The sequence below is a fragment of the Corvus brachyrhynchos genome, unplaced genomic scaffold (genome assembly GCF_000691975.1).
Source record: "Corvus brachyrhynchos isolate BGI_N302 unplaced genomic scaffold, ASM69197v1 scaffold152, whole genome shotgun sequence".
NCBI classification, from domain to species: domain Eukaryota; kingdom Metazoa; phylum Chordata; class Aves; order Passeriformes; family Corvidae; genus Corvus; species Corvus brachyrhynchos.
The window spans coordinates 6,396,327-6,413,929 of NW_008237447.1; the positions used below are offsets into that span (position 1 = coordinate 6,396,327).

A 17,603-nucleotide genomic window follows, 5' to 3' on the forward strand; every position below is an offset into this window, starting at 1 on the left:
ATGTCCTTCTGTTGAAGCAACATCCTTCCTGCATCCCCTGTGTTCTCCTCCGCTCTTAGGGACATACTCCATCCCTGGCTATACTGCCCTGCACAGCACATTGCTCATCTCCACATGAAAGGGAATGAGGTTGAGACACAAATACATTTCTCTTGACATCGTAAGCAGACCCTGCCTCACCACTGCAGTGCAAATGACAAACTAGACCTACATTTTAAAGAAGTAAGAAGAGATAAAGCAAAAGGAACATTTTAAAATCAATTTTCAATCAAATCTAGAAAGAAACACATAGAAAGAACTATAATGATAAAAATATTATACAGTATTCATCATAGATGTTAATTAATGGAAGCCTATTTTATAATATTGGGTGACTTAATTAAAGGAAACCTACCTCCACGACCAAAATTCCCAAGGTCATTGGGTCCACTAGTGCTGTTATTTACTGGCAGACTTGTGGCAGGCCAAGAGTCTGCAAGCCAAGGATAACTGGGGTCACTGGCATTCAACAGACCTGGTCGACTGAAGCAGAATAAGAAAAAGAGATATACACACAAATATATACATGTATATATCTAAAATTACAATATCTGTGAGACAAGTAGTGAAGGAAGAGGGTATATTACTGTTCTTCTAACACCACAGGTAACTAACGGTTTAGGAGACTTTAATTTATTTCAAATTACAATTGTATAGCCTTTGATGATTTAAAGACCTTGAGCAGTTAATTAAGGTTATATACAAATCAACTTTGTCAGTAGAAGTGGGACTAGGCATCCATCGTGACTCTGCCAGAATCCAAATGAACTCCGTTGTCTGTGTGAAACAGGAGTTAGGCAGCACCATTACGGGATCCTATGCCAGGGCTGAATGATAAATTACCACCTCAAGGGAGACATCACTCAAACTGATTGCTCCATATCAGCCATTTCCAGGACTTTGGGCCACTATTTCTTCCTTCCCTTGCATCCCAAATGTATGCCTGTCATCTACAGGCTGGTAACTCTTTCTTTGAGCACTCTTGGATGGTTTAGAGGCAAACAGGTTTGAGAAGGATTAATGGGAAGTCCACGGCTATCTCTATGTGCCACTACTGCATGGCTTTTATATCCCTGTATTTCCCAGCTTTGAGAGCAGCCTTAAACAGGGAGCATGGTGAAAGAGAAGGCACACTCGGGCCATAAGGCACCGTGTCTCTCTCACCCCAGGATAAACAGAAATTTAGCAAGGCAGGTGGATTGTTTGTATTTGTATTTAGCAGGGAAAACAAATCATTTGCTGCAGACCCTCTCTTCTCCCAAATGAAAACAAAAAGGCGTCCACAGTTCTGCAGTTTTCCTAGGTTATTAAAGCACTCCTGAAGTTGGAGCAACATCTCCGATCATTGAACATTATAGACCCCTGCCTGGAACAATCCCTAAGAGAAACATCAGTTTCTATGGAAACGGCAATAAGACGACCCAGCCGCATTCTTGCCACATCTACTCGCTCTCATTAGGCCTAATCTCTTTTTGCTAAAATATTGATTAAACAGGAGATTGGAAGTTATTACCAGGGCCTAATTACAATCTCCATATTGGCAAAGGGAAAATAGATGAGGATATATGGGCCCGTTATCAGCTTTTATCAATTTCAATTGAGTAGCCAAAGTTGTGGAATCCAGTCCTATCAATCTACAGCCTATTCATCATGCATGAATCATTTATTTCGTGATCGATTAAGTGTAATTGTTCACTCACAGCAATTTAGGGGGAGCCAATAAGGAGTCTTAAACAACAGCAACTTCATTTGCTAATGTCTAATTAATGCAATAAACATCCCAGTAACAAATGAACACATTCTTTGTGATATTTACTACTCATTTCTTCCAGGACATCTGGGAGATATGAAACATCTGGGCTTGCTTCTTCCAAAGTGCACAACAGATAGGTCATTAAACCTTGTGGTAAGGTAGTTAACTCCTCCTAGCACTATCAGTCTTCCCAATGATGGGATATGACCCAAGTGCATCACCTATAGCTTTTTTCAGATCCCTTATTTTAAAAATAAACACAGGGGAAAGACCTTTACACAAAGAAACATACCTTCCATTGCTCATTAGTCCTCCATCTCCTCTTTGGAAAGTGACTGTGTTTTGGTTGGAAAAAACAAAACAAACGAACATACACACACACACGCACACACATATAAGACAGGGAAAAATCAATTAGTAATAATTAAAAGTAACAATTCAAACTGCTCAGTGTCCGAGGTCAGGGGTCTCTTGGCATCATCCCATAACTAAGTACAGAAATGATAAGAAGAGGCTCAAGCGCATCAGGGCTACAGTTCACTTAGGATTTCACTGCACATTACTGATTGACACCACCTTGCTCTGTACCTTGCAAGGCAAAGCAGCCACCTGGGCAAAAGGCCTGAATTCACCACAGGCCCCTTCATATGACTTTGTGTTGCAAGTCTGAGCCATGTGATGAAATTGTTTTCTTGGCATGCTTCTGCTTCAGTACATAATGACATTGCAGCAGTGAGTTAATAACATCATGTCGTAATGCAGTAATATAATGTCACCACACAAATATGCCATTTCCCAGGACAAACACAAAGAGGTGGCAGCTCTATTACAGCTGAAGAGATGGAAAAAAGCATCCAGCCGCACCTTTTCCATTAGAAGTACAGTTTAAGAACTAGCACCCACACATAAATGCATACATGCCAGTGTGTCTGGGAAGAAAAAGTGTTTCCAGTCTTCCATCCATGGGGGATGCCAAGGACATAATCAGAGGGAGATAGTTGTTTTTATGTCTCCATTCACAGCTGTTTGACAAAACCAGCCTCTCCCTTATCTACCTTACTAACAGGATTACATTTCAGGGCAATATGGGTAAACCCACATTACTGGTGAGATGCTAATTGACAACATTTGATGGTCCTTTTTGAAACACTGAAAAAATATTTTGAATCAAGGCCAACAGACTACTCTGGTTCTCAGTGGCAATATCCCATTATTTATTGTCAGGCATAGATAAGGCAGATTATTAAATTATACCAATGTCCTGGACACCTGCCTCCTTACAGGCCGCTGACTGGATGAGGGCTTGAATTTTAGTGAGGAATGGAAGAGTTTGTAAATTTAAGATAGCTTAATTTAAGATAGACCTTCATTTGGAAATACTATTTACCTTTGTAAGACAGGTGTTCCCATCATTAAAATATAACTCCCACAGTATTTGCAATAGTTTCCAAGTGTTAGCCCAAATTACACTAACTCAGGATTAGGCTTCCTATTATACACTATTCTAATCAGACAAAGTTACTGCACGCAATAGGAATTCTGTGTTCATTAAAAAAATAAGCGATGACATAAAGCCACTGGGAAAACCCTTCTGATACCTTATAGAATCCTGGTTACTTTATTAACTCCTAGGATAATTTCACAGTGTACACTCAGCAAAGGGGACAAAACTGGCCCCTCTGGAAGCTCTGCTGGAAGAATAGCAGGGTGATTAATTATCCTTCACTGCACAGCAGACTAATACCAATATCAGAAAATCACTGCAGTCATATGTCACATCAAAATGGTTAATAGCTGAATTTTGAAAGGGTGTAATCAAACCAATTAATGAAAAGAAAATCAAAATGCAAGTATGGAAAGTACTAAATAAAGGTCTGCTTTGAAAAACAAGACGTGGTAAAACATTGTGGGTAATTAATTTTAGAAGCAATGCTCCTTTCATTCACGTGGTACCTAACAGGCTGTCAAATGACTGTACCACTCATTGCTTAAAAGTGAATAATCTGAAGTGCTGTGCATATCATATGTGGATATGCGAAGATGCAGATACTGCCTGGCTTTGTTTCCAAGTATCTTGGTCAAAAGTACATTAGATGCTGTTTCCTTTCTCCTCCTCTCCTCCAAATTTAATACTTGATTTCTCCAACTTTCTGCATTTGTCAAAGTGACAAGAAATAAGGAAAACGAGAAAAAAAGGCTTGTTCAGTAACAGCCTTTATAAATAAAGTTTAGAGATCTAAGGGAACTGCAGCAAAACATATTTTCTTGAGAAAAAAAGGCTTGTTCAGTAACAACCTTTATAAATAAAGTTTACAGATCTAAGGGAACTGCAGCAAAACATATTTTCTGAAAACTGCTTGGATTAATGCTCTTGTTTAGACTGTCATCCACGAGAAATTATTTTGAAGTAATTTGTTGCCACTCGTATAGCACATACAGGTGTGTGAGATTCTAAAAGTGCACGTCCTACGGAGGAAAAAAACCCCAACAATATTTGCGGTCTACAAAATATTTCTATCCCTGTGTACCTTTATAAAACAAAGCTAATACAGAGGAGCTGGCTGGATTTCAGCAGTATTTGCCTGACACATTTTATTTTCTGTGTAGGCAGGTATGGAAAAACTCCCAGGCATGCTGTGAGAAAAGTATCAAGAAGACATGATATAGAGACCTCTTTGCTAGAGCCATAATTGCTGCAGATTTGCTGTGGCATAGGAGATTGCTGAGGAAAAAACAAGAATCACAGAATTTGTTCCTTTTTCTTCCATGTGTCCTGATGGTAGGAACTGTTGCCTTTTTTGTTTCTTTATTAATTTCCTGTGTTAAATAATCTTACGCCCTCCCAATATAAGCATCATCTTTAGAAGAAAGGTTGAGTTTGCAGTGACATTGTTTTTCCTAGGGAAGACTGAGTCTGGTTTATGTGATGTGCATGGAGCTAGGAAGGAAAACAGGTTTTTTCATTTACCCTTCACCCTGTATACCAATGTACACATGGTTATAATCTCAATGAGAAAATAAACAAGAAAGCATTTTACTTATTTAATTCTTGGTGTAAAAGGCTTTGGAATATCAACTAAAATTGATAAAATTCCTCTAGAAGTGTGGCCATGTCACCAGGATGCTACAAAACCCCCCCATACTCCTGATGCCACCCATAAATGGGTTACCTGAGGTTGGATAGAGAAGGTGCCTTTCTTTTAGCATCAATGTTGTGAAAGGCAAGACAGCTAACAACGGAAGATATGGTCAGGCTGCCAACACAAGCACTATGTTTATCATTCCTGCCATACATTTTGTCAGCATTTTTGCCTGCAGTTTGATTTCTGCAATTACAAAACAAGTCTAAACGCCTGAATAGGAGCATACTTAATGCAATGCAGGCTTGTAGATGTCACTGTAAAAATAAAACACACAGACAGCTGGCTTTATTCATCCTGTCTCCACTTCAAAAAGCAGCAGAGCAATTTCAAGGGGCAATGTAAGAGGAGGAAGGGAAGGATGCCCCTATCACTGACCCACCCATCTCCCTTGCTTTTTATCACCAAGGAAGCAAAAAAGCTCTTTCAGCAGTCTTTGCATCTGATACATGTTCTTAGAAAGGCTGAAGACCTGCAGGGATGAGATTGGTTTTCAAAAGAAGATGAAAAAGTAACCTCTGCATAGAGAGGTTTTGAAGGAATCCCCACTAGCTTATACTTCAAGGACTGCAAAAATGCAGAAATATAATTCAAAGTGCATTTTAACTGCATAAATATTTCAGGAAATTATATTTTATATATATGTATGAAAAACAGCATATGTTAAGGAGCTTTTCACATGCTTTTTATTAAATATATAAGGAGGTACCAAAACCATTTACTAATATTATCTGACAAGGTTAAACTTAATCTTCATGCCTGCTAGAACTGGAAAAATATGAATGTATAGTAAGTCGACATTCTGAGGCAAGGAAGCTTTAGAGAGCTTTAGAAAGCTTTCTGTACGCCTATCTCTAGTAGGCCACATTTTCCTAGTGCAAATGAAAACTTTAATGTTGCCAGCCAAGTCTCATTCCTTTTACTGATAAGCTGTTCCTCAAATATGAATGTAGATTAATCCTCTTTAAATAAGCATTAACTCAGAGCAGATAATCAGCACATAAAAATTCCATCAAATCTTCTGTCTACCTTTGGATGATTCTGTCATATAGTTTATCCTCATTTAACAGTTTCGGGAGATGCACATAAAATGTGTAGTGTTCCATGATTCTCTATCTATTTTTAATTTGTTTTCTATTTACTGAGTTTCATAAAATCTTTAATCCCAAGGAGCACTAGTCACTAAATAAGCTTACCTACTCATAAGTTAAAATACATATTTACTTTTTTTGCATGACTGATGGCCTAGACACTTGAAAACTCCTGAATATTCTGGTGAGTGGGTACTGGCACAACAAGCTTGAGGGCAGAGGAAAGATAAGCAGATAAATGAAATTTCTTTTTTTTTCCTACAAATGGATTCCATCCCTTTTCACAGAAACTTGAAAAAAGAATTGCAACCTCCAATATAAAATACACAAATTATGTTCTGTTGCTGTAATACAATATTGAAATAATCCATCTGTTATACAAGAAGTGGTCAGATATGTCTTTTGTGCCATGTGTCTTTGTATCACATAGAAGCCCACCTTGCATGTTTATTTCCAGGCAAACGGAGTAAAGGGTAACCATAAAAATACAACAAACAAACAAAAAAATCCCAGTGCAGCAGTACTTTAGCTTTCACACAAACTCACAAAAGTAAGACCAATCCATCCTTTATATTACAGGAGAGATGGCTGAAAAGGGGCAACAGTTGTGTTTAGTGTCTCTGCCAAATTTGGTTTTGCTGAGAGTATGTCACAGTCACAAAAATGCGTGGTCCTTGTACAGCTGCAGATGATGCCACTACTGCTTACCAACGGTAACCTAACAAACGTATTACCTGGATTTTATGTTTTGTAGCACTGATATTACTGAGAACCAAGGCCTGGCGAGTCATGGTGGAAAGGGAAGTGGAAGAACAGTGATCTACAGAATTGTGGCTCAATAACTACTGGAGTCAGTTCAACTGAAAATAACAAAAGAGATTTGGCTATGATTATCAATGTCACTTTATTTGTGACCCCCTCAGCCATTGATCAGTGCTTATGAAAATGTTCACAAAGACAGAAAGCTAAAAGTATTTAACTCAATCAGTCATTCTTCCCTGACACAAATCGTTATGAACTGCCTGACATTTGCTGTTTGCTCTTCTCTCACATGTTAACAGTGGTTTAGTCACAAAGCAGAACTTGTACATCTTAGGAGCCTATTAATGGAATACAAACAACAAATGGTCCTAGTGAATGACCCATAATCTGAAAATGACCTGAAAGAACATTTTTAGCAAGTAATTATAAAACTGCAAGATTTGGACTTTTAAATGACTATTTTTAGTGTTCTAAATTCCACACATAGGCAAATACAGATGAAGAAAAATAAAACAAAAAATATTCACATCAGAAATAATGGGATTTTTTTCTGTGTGTGAAATAAAGTAAGTATATGACTGTTCCACTAATAGATTTGATTCTCTACCACACAGTTAAATCTGTACTTTCTGCAACAGTCTGGAGGAAGAATTTAAAGCAGATGTCTGAACAAAAAGTGTGTGTCTTCTAAAACCTGAGTCTATTAGGATAAATTCATCTCTAGTAAAAATTCATTGACAGCTGTCTCTGAGGAGATTCTGAAAGCTACATACCACTCTCTAAATAATTGCATCTAAACCCAAAGTGTTTCTGAATCATAACTTTGAGGGAACAACATACAGTTGTGAGTGTCAAACCTCCACAAGCATAGGTATGTCTTTCTAAATGATATTATCAAGTGGAAATTCAAATATTAGAGAATTAACGAAGTTTCCTATGGAACTCTGGGTCTAAAGATAAGAAACATGCACTCTGTTCTGTCATAAGGAAAACCTTTTTTTAAATTAAAAAATGTTTTTTGGACTCGACTACTGGACGACTTAGGTTCTCAATTCCTCCAAAGGTTATTATAAGCCAGGAAACAGAATAGTTCTACAAAGTCCACAAGATGTCAAAACTGCTTCTAAAAAAGAATGTTTTTGGCAGTACCTCCGATATATCCCAGTTGCCCAGCACATGTGGATCAACAGCACTAAATCATGCTCAGACCCTGTGGCTCCAGCCCAACCCCGTGTCATGCCAGTGCGTGCTACAAACACAACGGTGAAAATGCACCACAGTTCAAGACAGCTGACAGTCATAGGCACCAAATGCAAAGATGTATCGTTTAATTTTGGAAAAAATCCTATGTTGTGTCTCAAAGAAAAGGCAGTTGAGTGTTTAGGGTGGGATGTGTTGTGCCATAGCTTACAGTAACCTGACCAAATCTGCCTGGAAGGTAGGGGAGCAATCCTGAGCCCCCAGAGCTTTTCCACAAGGACATTTCTCCCTCAGAATGTCTTGGGCTCCTGGGGCACACACCACCACCTTTGGTCATCTGCTCTTTCCTGCTAAGCTGAAGACCTGCTGTGGCTGAAGACAAGCAAGAGTCAGAGAGCAGCTACTGAGCATGAGGAGACAGCTCTGGTAAAGGCAACTGGGGGGCCAAACGATACCCCAAAAACTTGACAGGCTTCTGCTGGAAAATGCCAAGATTTATCAGCCTTTTACACTGTAACACTGAGGTACAATTAGTTTTGAGTTTCTAAATCTCGAGCTTAAGTATGAGAGCAGAAGCTAATTGTTTGTATTAATTATTACTATTAGTTGTATACTCTATTTTTCCTGGCTATCCATATATTGAATAAGCTGTTTGCAACCCGCTGTTTCAGCCACACTTCGTTTATGCTTCACATCTCTTTAATCATGCTTATGATAAAAGTCTACCATATGCTATCTTTGTTAGAGATAAGAAAAACAGGGTACCAGCTCTGAGCTGGGTAGTAAGAAAAAACCCCAAATGTTTCAATTTCAAAAACCCTGTAAAGGCAATGAATGCATCAGTTAGTGACTAGATTGCTTGAAGGTCTGAACACCTCACAGTAAGGCAAACATCTACTAAACTAAGAGCTAAAGTAGAAGAAAGTTCCATTTCTCCTTTTGGATCTGCTAAACTGAGCAGTTTTAAAATCAAAATTCAGTTATATATGAATAATGCTTGTTTATGCTAAGTTGGTTCAAGCATCTGGTCCTGTAAATTACTTTCAAAACTGTATTTCAGAGAGTTAGATAAGTACGTATGCAGAATTATAGTGACAGAGACATTAATGGTGATAGATTTTACTTTTCCCTGGAATCAGAAGGAGAATTTATGCTACATTTTGATCACAGATAAGCAGCCAGAGTATTTCTCTTTGTACTTGGGTTTGGTTCTGCATATTTCACATGTTCATAAACACTTTGGTAGCTAATGCTTGCAATGATGTGTTGGTAAGAGACAGACTAATGGACAGTACCTGCAGGGGTGAAGGTGAAGGACTGAACTGCAAAACAAGAAAGCAAACACATCGTGAGTTACACACCCTGACAAAAAGCGCTAATTGCAGGGCACAGGTTTCCTCTGGAAATCACTCAGTGGGGGTCGAATATCATAAGCAGGACATAACAGCTGAGCTTAAAGCACTGACCAGCCAGCAGCCAATGAGAAATGATGATTGGAAAGATGAGCAGTGAATTTTGACAGTCACATTTGAAGACTCTCTGTGTGGACATGCTGTTCTCCAAGTTGTAAACATTAGGATGAACTTTGAAGCATGATCTGTTATCTACTTTCCTTGCTGAAAGCATACACAATTTCATGATGCAATCAATGTTCACATCACACTTAGATGCAGCAAATGCCATGAGAAGGAATGAGTTGCACGAGACGCTGTTTATAATTACTTACAGGTATGTTCTTCAAGTAATAGAAGACTGCTCTCAATTCTCCCTCACCTCAAAATGCCAACTCACACACAGGATTAATAATTCTCCTTTTTAAGAAAAATCTAATCTCAGCTTGTGTCCAAAGCTTTAGATAGGACTATTTCCTAAGATGAATAACAGAGCAGCTGTCTCTAGGATAAGAAATCTTGGGATCTAGAATGATATTTCATATAAGCATATGTGTAAGTGTGTGAGATATACATTAATTTCTCAACACAACTTCCACCTCTCGGAGAGTAAAAGTCACTGCTATTAAAGGAAAGAAAAAAAAATCACCTTGGGACAAAGCACAGCCCACGAATGACAGAGGTCATGTGGTGATACAAAGTGAGGTTCCACAAAAACCAAGGAGATCCAAAAGCCACTGGTCTCTCCATTCTCTCTTTCCACTGCTCATCTGACATCTTCTTGTCCCTTTACTAAGCCAGTAGAAAACAAATCCAGCAGGAAGGACTGGAAACCAACATGGAATAGTTTCCTGCTGGTTTAGTGAGCCCAGTCAGGACCCTGAGGACTCTGACAATGGCTAAGCTGAACTGAGGATATTTTGGTTGTGACTGATTGTGGGTTTTCGGCAAGCTGTTGCTCAGCCATTTAGGGAACCTGAGTCCTTGGTCTCGCATTTGATAACTTGTAAATAGAAGGGCACTTGTGTAACTTCAGCATGATATAATGTCAACACTAAATATGTTGTATCCTCAACTGAGCAGATGTTTTCTCTTTTTAAGTGTTAATAAGAACTACAAGAGGACCTACTGCAATATTTGAAGAATTGGGGTATTTTTTGTGTTAAATTAGGCTTCAGAGTAGACCATTTTATGACAGTTCACCTGACTTCCCAAAAATTCGTAAGAATCCTGAAAACAGAATAATCCACAAAACAAACAGGTTGGGGATAGATGAAAATATTTTCATCTGGCAAGTGTATTTAATTTTCCAAATGTAGTTTTCAGAACCTAATTTATAACTGGAGCAAACATTTAATGAAAGAGAACATTCCAAGATGTTCTACCTCCAAGACAAAGCTATTTATGGCTTCTGCCTTAGGTAACTTTTGATCACACTTCTCTGTTAATACATCATTCTTCTCTTCCAGCTACAGGTATGAAGTCACTGATTAAGTACCTTCATTTATTTGCCATGCACATGGCTCCAGAGACATGGAAATGCACAGGAATGAAGGAGAAGACAAATACTCTAACTTTCAATGATGCTGCACTGCAAACAGAGTACCTCCTCAGCAAGGGGAAAGAGGAACAGTTAATCCCCTTTTTTACTCTTTTAATGCTAGATGTGCTGGAGATGTAAAAATACTGCCTTATGATAATGATGAAATGTGGTACCGAGCAATGCATTTAAAGCTTCTCATACACCAGCAATTTCACAGCATACATTTAAAACAAGCATACAGAAGTCACCCAGGACACTTTTGCTGTAAGTTCAATGTGGGTTTTAGGTAAGTTCAGTAGCCCCTGTTCCTTCCATGATAGCACCTGGTGAGATGGTAATAAAGTCACTGCTCTTACCAGCATAATTGCTGAGCCCCTTCCTCTTCTTTCTTCGCCAGTACAGCCAGATGCTGAAACCCATGAGAATGACCCAACATGCACCACCAATGCCAGCTATAAAGGCAGGCTGCTTGACCACATCAGTGATTTGCTCAGTTATGCTGTTGTTATTTTCGGTGATGACAACTTCATTGCGACCTCCTGCACGAGAGAAATCGAACAGAATACGGTAATTCCAGATTCTGTAACACACAGATGAACCACTACTACAAATTAAAATTTAAAAAAAAACCGTAATGGGTCTCAAAAGAATTACCCACAGTAGAAGAACTTTAAGAAGTAGAAATGCACACCAGTGTTTCTAGAGAGTAAATCTATAGCCATTTTGCAGATATATATTTGCAAAGATAGACCTATAGCACACTCCCAAGTAATCTAACAGATGCCAATCCAGAGCTTTTTTTTAACAATATACATATTTGGTAGTTTGTTTTTCCATAATTATACACAGAATACAATAATGAGAAAATGAATCACAGGAAACTAATAAAAAAATAAATCAAGTAATCAATAAATAGCTTTTTCCAAATGAGTAATCCAAAACCAAAATATGCTACAACATCAGAAGGCCAAAAATTCTTACTTAACCCATTTGTTTTCCTTGAATACTGGTTTCCAAATTCAAAATAAACAAAAAAATAAATGCACTTTCCACTGGGGCAAAGATGCATTTTCCAGCAATTATTTCAAGGGGAAAATGGTTCATACAACTTCTAAGTGTACCATCTTTGACACAAAGCATAAAATTGCAGTTAACTGTAAGCACTGAACAATCACAGCAACAGATGCTATTTTTTTTTCACCTAGAATATGCATGACATTCTTAACATCAACCAGCAAGAAATAATTATTACTTGGAATACCAATTAAAGTGACATGCATCAAAGAATCACTATATAGGATCTTAGATTGTATATTACAGTAGAAAACTGTAAATTCCAGTAGATGCTCTCATTGGTTTTCTGCCCCTCTTTCTGTAAAAGGGAACTCTTCTAAAAGAAAAAGCTTGGCGTTTGGCTTGAAAACCAATGCTCAGAAAAATCTGAATGGAAATCCAGGAAATGCTAAGGATATAGTTCTATATCCTATATAGGGCAAGCACTTTCAAATTGTCAAAAATAGTTTAGTTTTTAAATTAGGAAATGCAGGACATATTTTTCTAAAAAACCCCCAAAATTTGATTCTATGTATACTTTATATAAACTGCCCAAATCTGCAGTTTTGAAATTTGTGAAAGATTATCCATCATTTCCGGTAAAAGCATTTATATAGCTCAATCCTTGAAATGTTTAGGCAATATTACCAGATGCCTGTATGCACGCTGAAGAGCTGCAAGAGTAGCTACTCTACTGAGACAAAGAAGATGCAAACACTATGATTCTCAATTATGAGACTCTATCACACACATAAAAGTAGTTGAACATTGCAATAAAACACTGAAATGGTTGCCTAGAGGAAATTATTAACAGTACTGCATCATTATGCTGTGCTGTGAAAATGGACTTATTCCTTTTCTATAATTCAGTAATGGTTAGATTTACTCCTTCCAAAAGAGCAGCTCGCTGGCTTCAGCCTAAAGCCGGCACTCAGGGTCTCTGGCTAAAGCAGAGCCAAAAGCCTGACACTTCCAGTGCTGTTTCCACGGACACCTTTTTGCAGGTGACCCCGAGTTCACACCAGACATGTTTTGTAAAAGGGGATCCTGTGCAGAATGTCCCTCTGGGACTGGCTCTGCCCAGCACCACCCCTGCCAGGGTGCAGCTTGAGGCCCTCAGTGGTGTTCAGATCCAGGCTGGGTTAATCGGGGAGAAATGCAGTGCCATTGCTATCACGCTGCTGATGACCCCGGTGAGTTTGTTAGGCTTCCTCTCTTTCAGCACCACGTCAATATTTAGTACTGCTGACTGTCTGCTTTTGCAATCAGACTGTGGAAGCTGTGCTAGAGCTTGGCTTGCTTTCAGTCATTCTGGGCAAGAAACAAAAACCAGGCTTCCAACAAGCAGAACATGTTCCACAGAAAGATGCTGCCAGACTATGCCTGCTAATGTACAAAAAGGCACTACACCAGTACTGGTGTCAGTCTATACTGGCCATGCTGGGAAGCTTCACTAGCATCAGGTTTGGGGAGCTGCAGCTGTCCTTTCCCATACTTGCATCTTTTGTCTTGCCACTGTCAAAGGCCCAATGGTTTCCAGGCCTGATGCAGTATGTGAGAATGAAACTGAGTGAGCAGCTGTGGCAAGAAAAGAAAGGAGGCAGCAGTGGCTGCTTTATCTGATTTTCCATGGTTTTTTCTGCCCATGGAACCAATCCATAGGTGCACCCCAGTGCTGAAAGAAGAAGTGCTGACAGTAAAACTAATAGAAAGGGGCTCTCTATGGCATGCTCTTCCAGACACAAAATCGATTTTCTAGTAGAAATCAGCATGGGAGTTGGAGTTGCTCTAATTACCATTAACTTGCAGTTAATTTCTGTGCCCTTTGGAGGAGAGGCCAAAGCAGTGGGACAGTGAGGAAACAGGTAGTGTTGGCACTGCTTCAGACACAGCTGTGCTACCAAAGAGAAGAGCAGGCAGGGAAGTACTCTGGAGACACCAGCTTTGGGAGTGGATGCTCCTCGATTCAAGAATGAGTTCTTCTCTCAGAAGCCTCCAAAAACATCTGGTGATCCTGTCTTCTCTTAAGAGCAGAAAACAGTCTTTTGAAAACAGAGGATGTGGGAACAAACTGCAAAGAACCTGGGGAGAGGTTTCAGTGGGCTGTATGCTCTGCCTCTCTTCTAGGGGAAGATACATTCTGTCTCCAAAGTAACTTCTAAAGTTTGCAGTCTGGCTGTTTGCTCTTACCCTTCTGTGCCTAGCAATTACAACTGCAAAAGTAATAATTCATTTAAATGTCAAAATAACATATGCTTTGTGGATTTGATGATGGAAAAATAAATGGAGACAGATGAATGTTATCCACTGACTTTTGATAAAATTAATATAATTGTTGGGGGTTGGGGAAACAAACAGCATTACTCTTGTACTTCTTAATATAATATTTAAGCAGAAGTAATAAATATGTCATCCAAGGTAGCAGTGTACTATTTCATATACTGCAGGTGGTTCTGTAACAATGCTGTCAGTTCAACTAATTAGAACATAGACAAGGGAAGTGTGCGACCTGTAACGCTCCATTGTTCCTGAAGACAAAAACATAATGAAATATAATGTCTTCCTCTCATTGGAGAGTAATGAAGAACAAAACTAATTTGTCGGACCAAAAATTAATTAGACACATCAGATTCGATTGTGCCTATTACTGTGAAAGTTTGCAGCTGTTCCTCATATTATTATGCCAATGATGGAATGTAAGAGGGAGCAGGCCAACTGATGAAGAGAAATAATAGCTATAGCATTAACCAGCATTTCCCTTATCTCCAATTTTATTTCTAGTTTTCCAAGGGAATGTGTTTCAGCGTGTCATTAGTGATCATAAAAGTTTTATTCTTGATTCTCTTTGAGTCTTCCATAAAATTTTTCAACATCCTGCTTCAAGTATGGGCACAAGATTCCTGTAACAGTGAGACAATTTCTAAATAAAGGAATAATATACTTTGTACTGCTCCCTATTTTCCTGTTTTTACTTTGTGCATTGTCACAGGTCTGTTATCTAAAATTATTCTGGGAGGCCAGTAGCTGATTATCCACCATGAAAACCAGTTATTTTCAGAAAAAAACCCAAACCAACTTTTTAGAAGAATGAATCCTGTATTTAAAAATAACATCTTTCTTTTTACACACTGTACTCTGTATTTCGTGACTATTAAGGTTTTACCGCTTAGAAATACAGCTTAGCTCTTCTGCACCACTGACCTGTTCTCTCCATAATTCAGCATTTCTGGAGTTTGCAAGATGTTAAATTGTATAGCTAAGCACCAGATCATATAGAACTCTATTATAATATAGTAACTCAATAATGTTTTCCCATTCATTATGATGTTTTGAGGTTTATTCATTAGCTCATTTTAAATCCATGCAAGTAGTTTCTTTTTAAATTTACTTAAAACAATAATTTTCATATTTTGTGATTTTGATTCCTATTCAAACATTGAAATGGTACCAACTCAAGTTTTCCAGAAATGCTATCACTTAAACACTGTTGCATTTATCAAGCAAATTTATAGTCTGAGAAGTAACTGCCAGCAATTCATAATCAATAGCAAAATAGGACCTAAACAAAAGGGAGATACAGATTACATATATGTAATTAACACATCCAGCTTCAGGCTCCAAAAAAGGAAACAGAAATTAGAACAGAAACATAACCCAAACAGAAACTACTCTCCTTTACTTTTCATGCAAAGGACTCTCAAATGTGCAAAGATGTCAGCAGATGAACTTGTTGAAGCAGACATTTTTGGGATCATTTAAGGAACAACTAAGTACCACTAAGAACTCTGGGAACCATCCAGCAAAGACCTTTGGTGCAAGTATAACTCACAACACATTAAGTGACACAAGGCTACCCATGTACTTAAAATGCAACACACTTACTTTGCTTTGCTGGACTAAGTGCAGTGTATTTCGTGCCTACTTAGATGGACCCCTTAGTGAAATAAGGAAAAGAGGCCCAGGGTTTCTTGCATTTTTGGAAATCGATTTCTTGCTTTTACTTCTAGAATTTTTTTTCACCTCTTTTCTATGTCTGTTTTGTGGCTGCCTTTTCCAAAGCAAGTGCTACCCTCACTTCCACTCTTGTATTTCTGTCTCCAGTGAGACTTCAAAGCTGAAGTATCCTAGCTTCTGTTTTGATGAATGGGGGAACCTGAGTATCATTAAACATTTAAGCAATGCTTATGGGATGGCCTTTTCTAAGGGTCTACATGTAATAGACTAGTCCATGTTTGGGACAGTGTATTGACAATATTTTCTAGAAAGAAAATATTTAATAACAACAGAAGTCCCACAAACAAACAAACAAACAAACAAACAGAAGTCCAATTAAGTAATAACTCAATTAGACCATATGGATAAAGGCAACAAAATTCCTGTATTCTGCACTCAAAAGAGGTGCTGCTTTGCACGGCTCATTTCAGGTTTGCTAAACACAGTTACTTCTAGTCTTCCCTATTTTTCCTGCCTTTGTATTTTATACTCAGGAAAAATTTTGGAAGAAACAAAACCTGTATTACCCTCAGGTCAGGAAATTAATTCTGTGTGGAAACCACTATTAACAAACAATTATTTCAAAGGCTGGGATGATAATGCTACCTTTGCTCTCTGGTCTAGAGACGACTTTTTCTTTGACAGAGGAGGCTTGCCAGCTTGGGATACCTGAGAAACACTGACTTTGGACATTCATCAAACAATGGTAAATAGTGCCTTAGGCACCAATGGAATGAGTAAGGCAATTACACAGTCATCTTAACAGAAGGAAAAGGGAGCCTGGGCTGTTTGTTCCACAAATCTGCCAACCTGCAGAAGTGGTAAATTAATTAAAAAAAACCCCAAAACATTAAATCATTTTCACTACACAATCTGCATTTTCTCAAATGTCTTGGCAACATACTTCCCTTCGTTGTCTGTAAGAACTCTGCAGGAAGAGAAGACAAAACATCATCAGGCAGTGGGACATAAAAGCTAACTAACCAGCTCTAGTCAAATCTCGTCTTTTGCTCCACGGATTTTTATGCTTCCAGAAGTGATGTATGAAAACATTTCTGAGAGGAAATAAAAGAAACAGGCAAAACAAAACAACAGAACAGACAATCACTTACCAATTATTATGGGTTGTGGGTCACTTTTTACTCCTACACCTGCACTGGTGCTTGCAGCAACTTCCACGCGGTACTGGATACCTGGATATAGGCCACCTATTACTACAGACCGAATGGCTGCATCTACTGTTTTGTTGATATGAAATCGAGTCTCATTACCTAGGCACCAGATCTGGGACAAAAGTTTATGTGTTAAAAAAGATGAAATTCTTCACACTCACACAATTGCGCATAGATATGACATATCAAGGTATTTTATGGCAATCACTTATCTGGGAGCTCTTGACAATTTTAATGTCCAGGAATAGATTAAATTGGGATGATTTAGCACAGCAAGCTATCCCAGATTAGCCAGCTGCAAAGTCTGCTTGCAAATACCTCTCTGGACTCTGGCTTTCCATGGAGTGCAAATTCTGTGCTTACACTTCTTAGAAGCACAGACCAGATTATCCAAGTGGAAAAGAGGTGTTACACATTAATCAAGATCTTGTTCATCAAACCTTTTATTAAAAAAACCCCCGTATTT

The 17,603-nt window shown here is 38.4% G+C and overlaps 1 protein-coding gene across 12 annotated transcripts in view; it reads right to left on the bottom strand.

Annotated features, from left to right (window-relative positions):
- The window catches only part of ROBO2 (roundabout guidance receptor 2), a 1,044,784-nt gene that overhangs the window by 52,419 nt on the left and 974,762 nt on the right, over positions 1-17,603 (bottom strand). For all 12 annotated transcript variants that reach the window (XM_017731509.1, XM_017731508.1, XM_017731515.1 and 9 more), the window contains 4 exons: positions 17,078-17,249; positions 11,276-11,458; positions 2,085-2,127; positions 395-522 (listed from right to left, as the gene is read on the bottom strand). In XM_017731509.1, the coding sequence (XP_017586998.1) occupies positions 395-522; positions 2,085-2,127; positions 11,276-11,458; positions 17,078-17,249 (526 nt within the window). The remainder of the gene's footprint in view (positions 1-394; positions 523-2,084; positions 2,128-11,275; positions 11,459-17,077; positions 17,250-17,603) is intronic.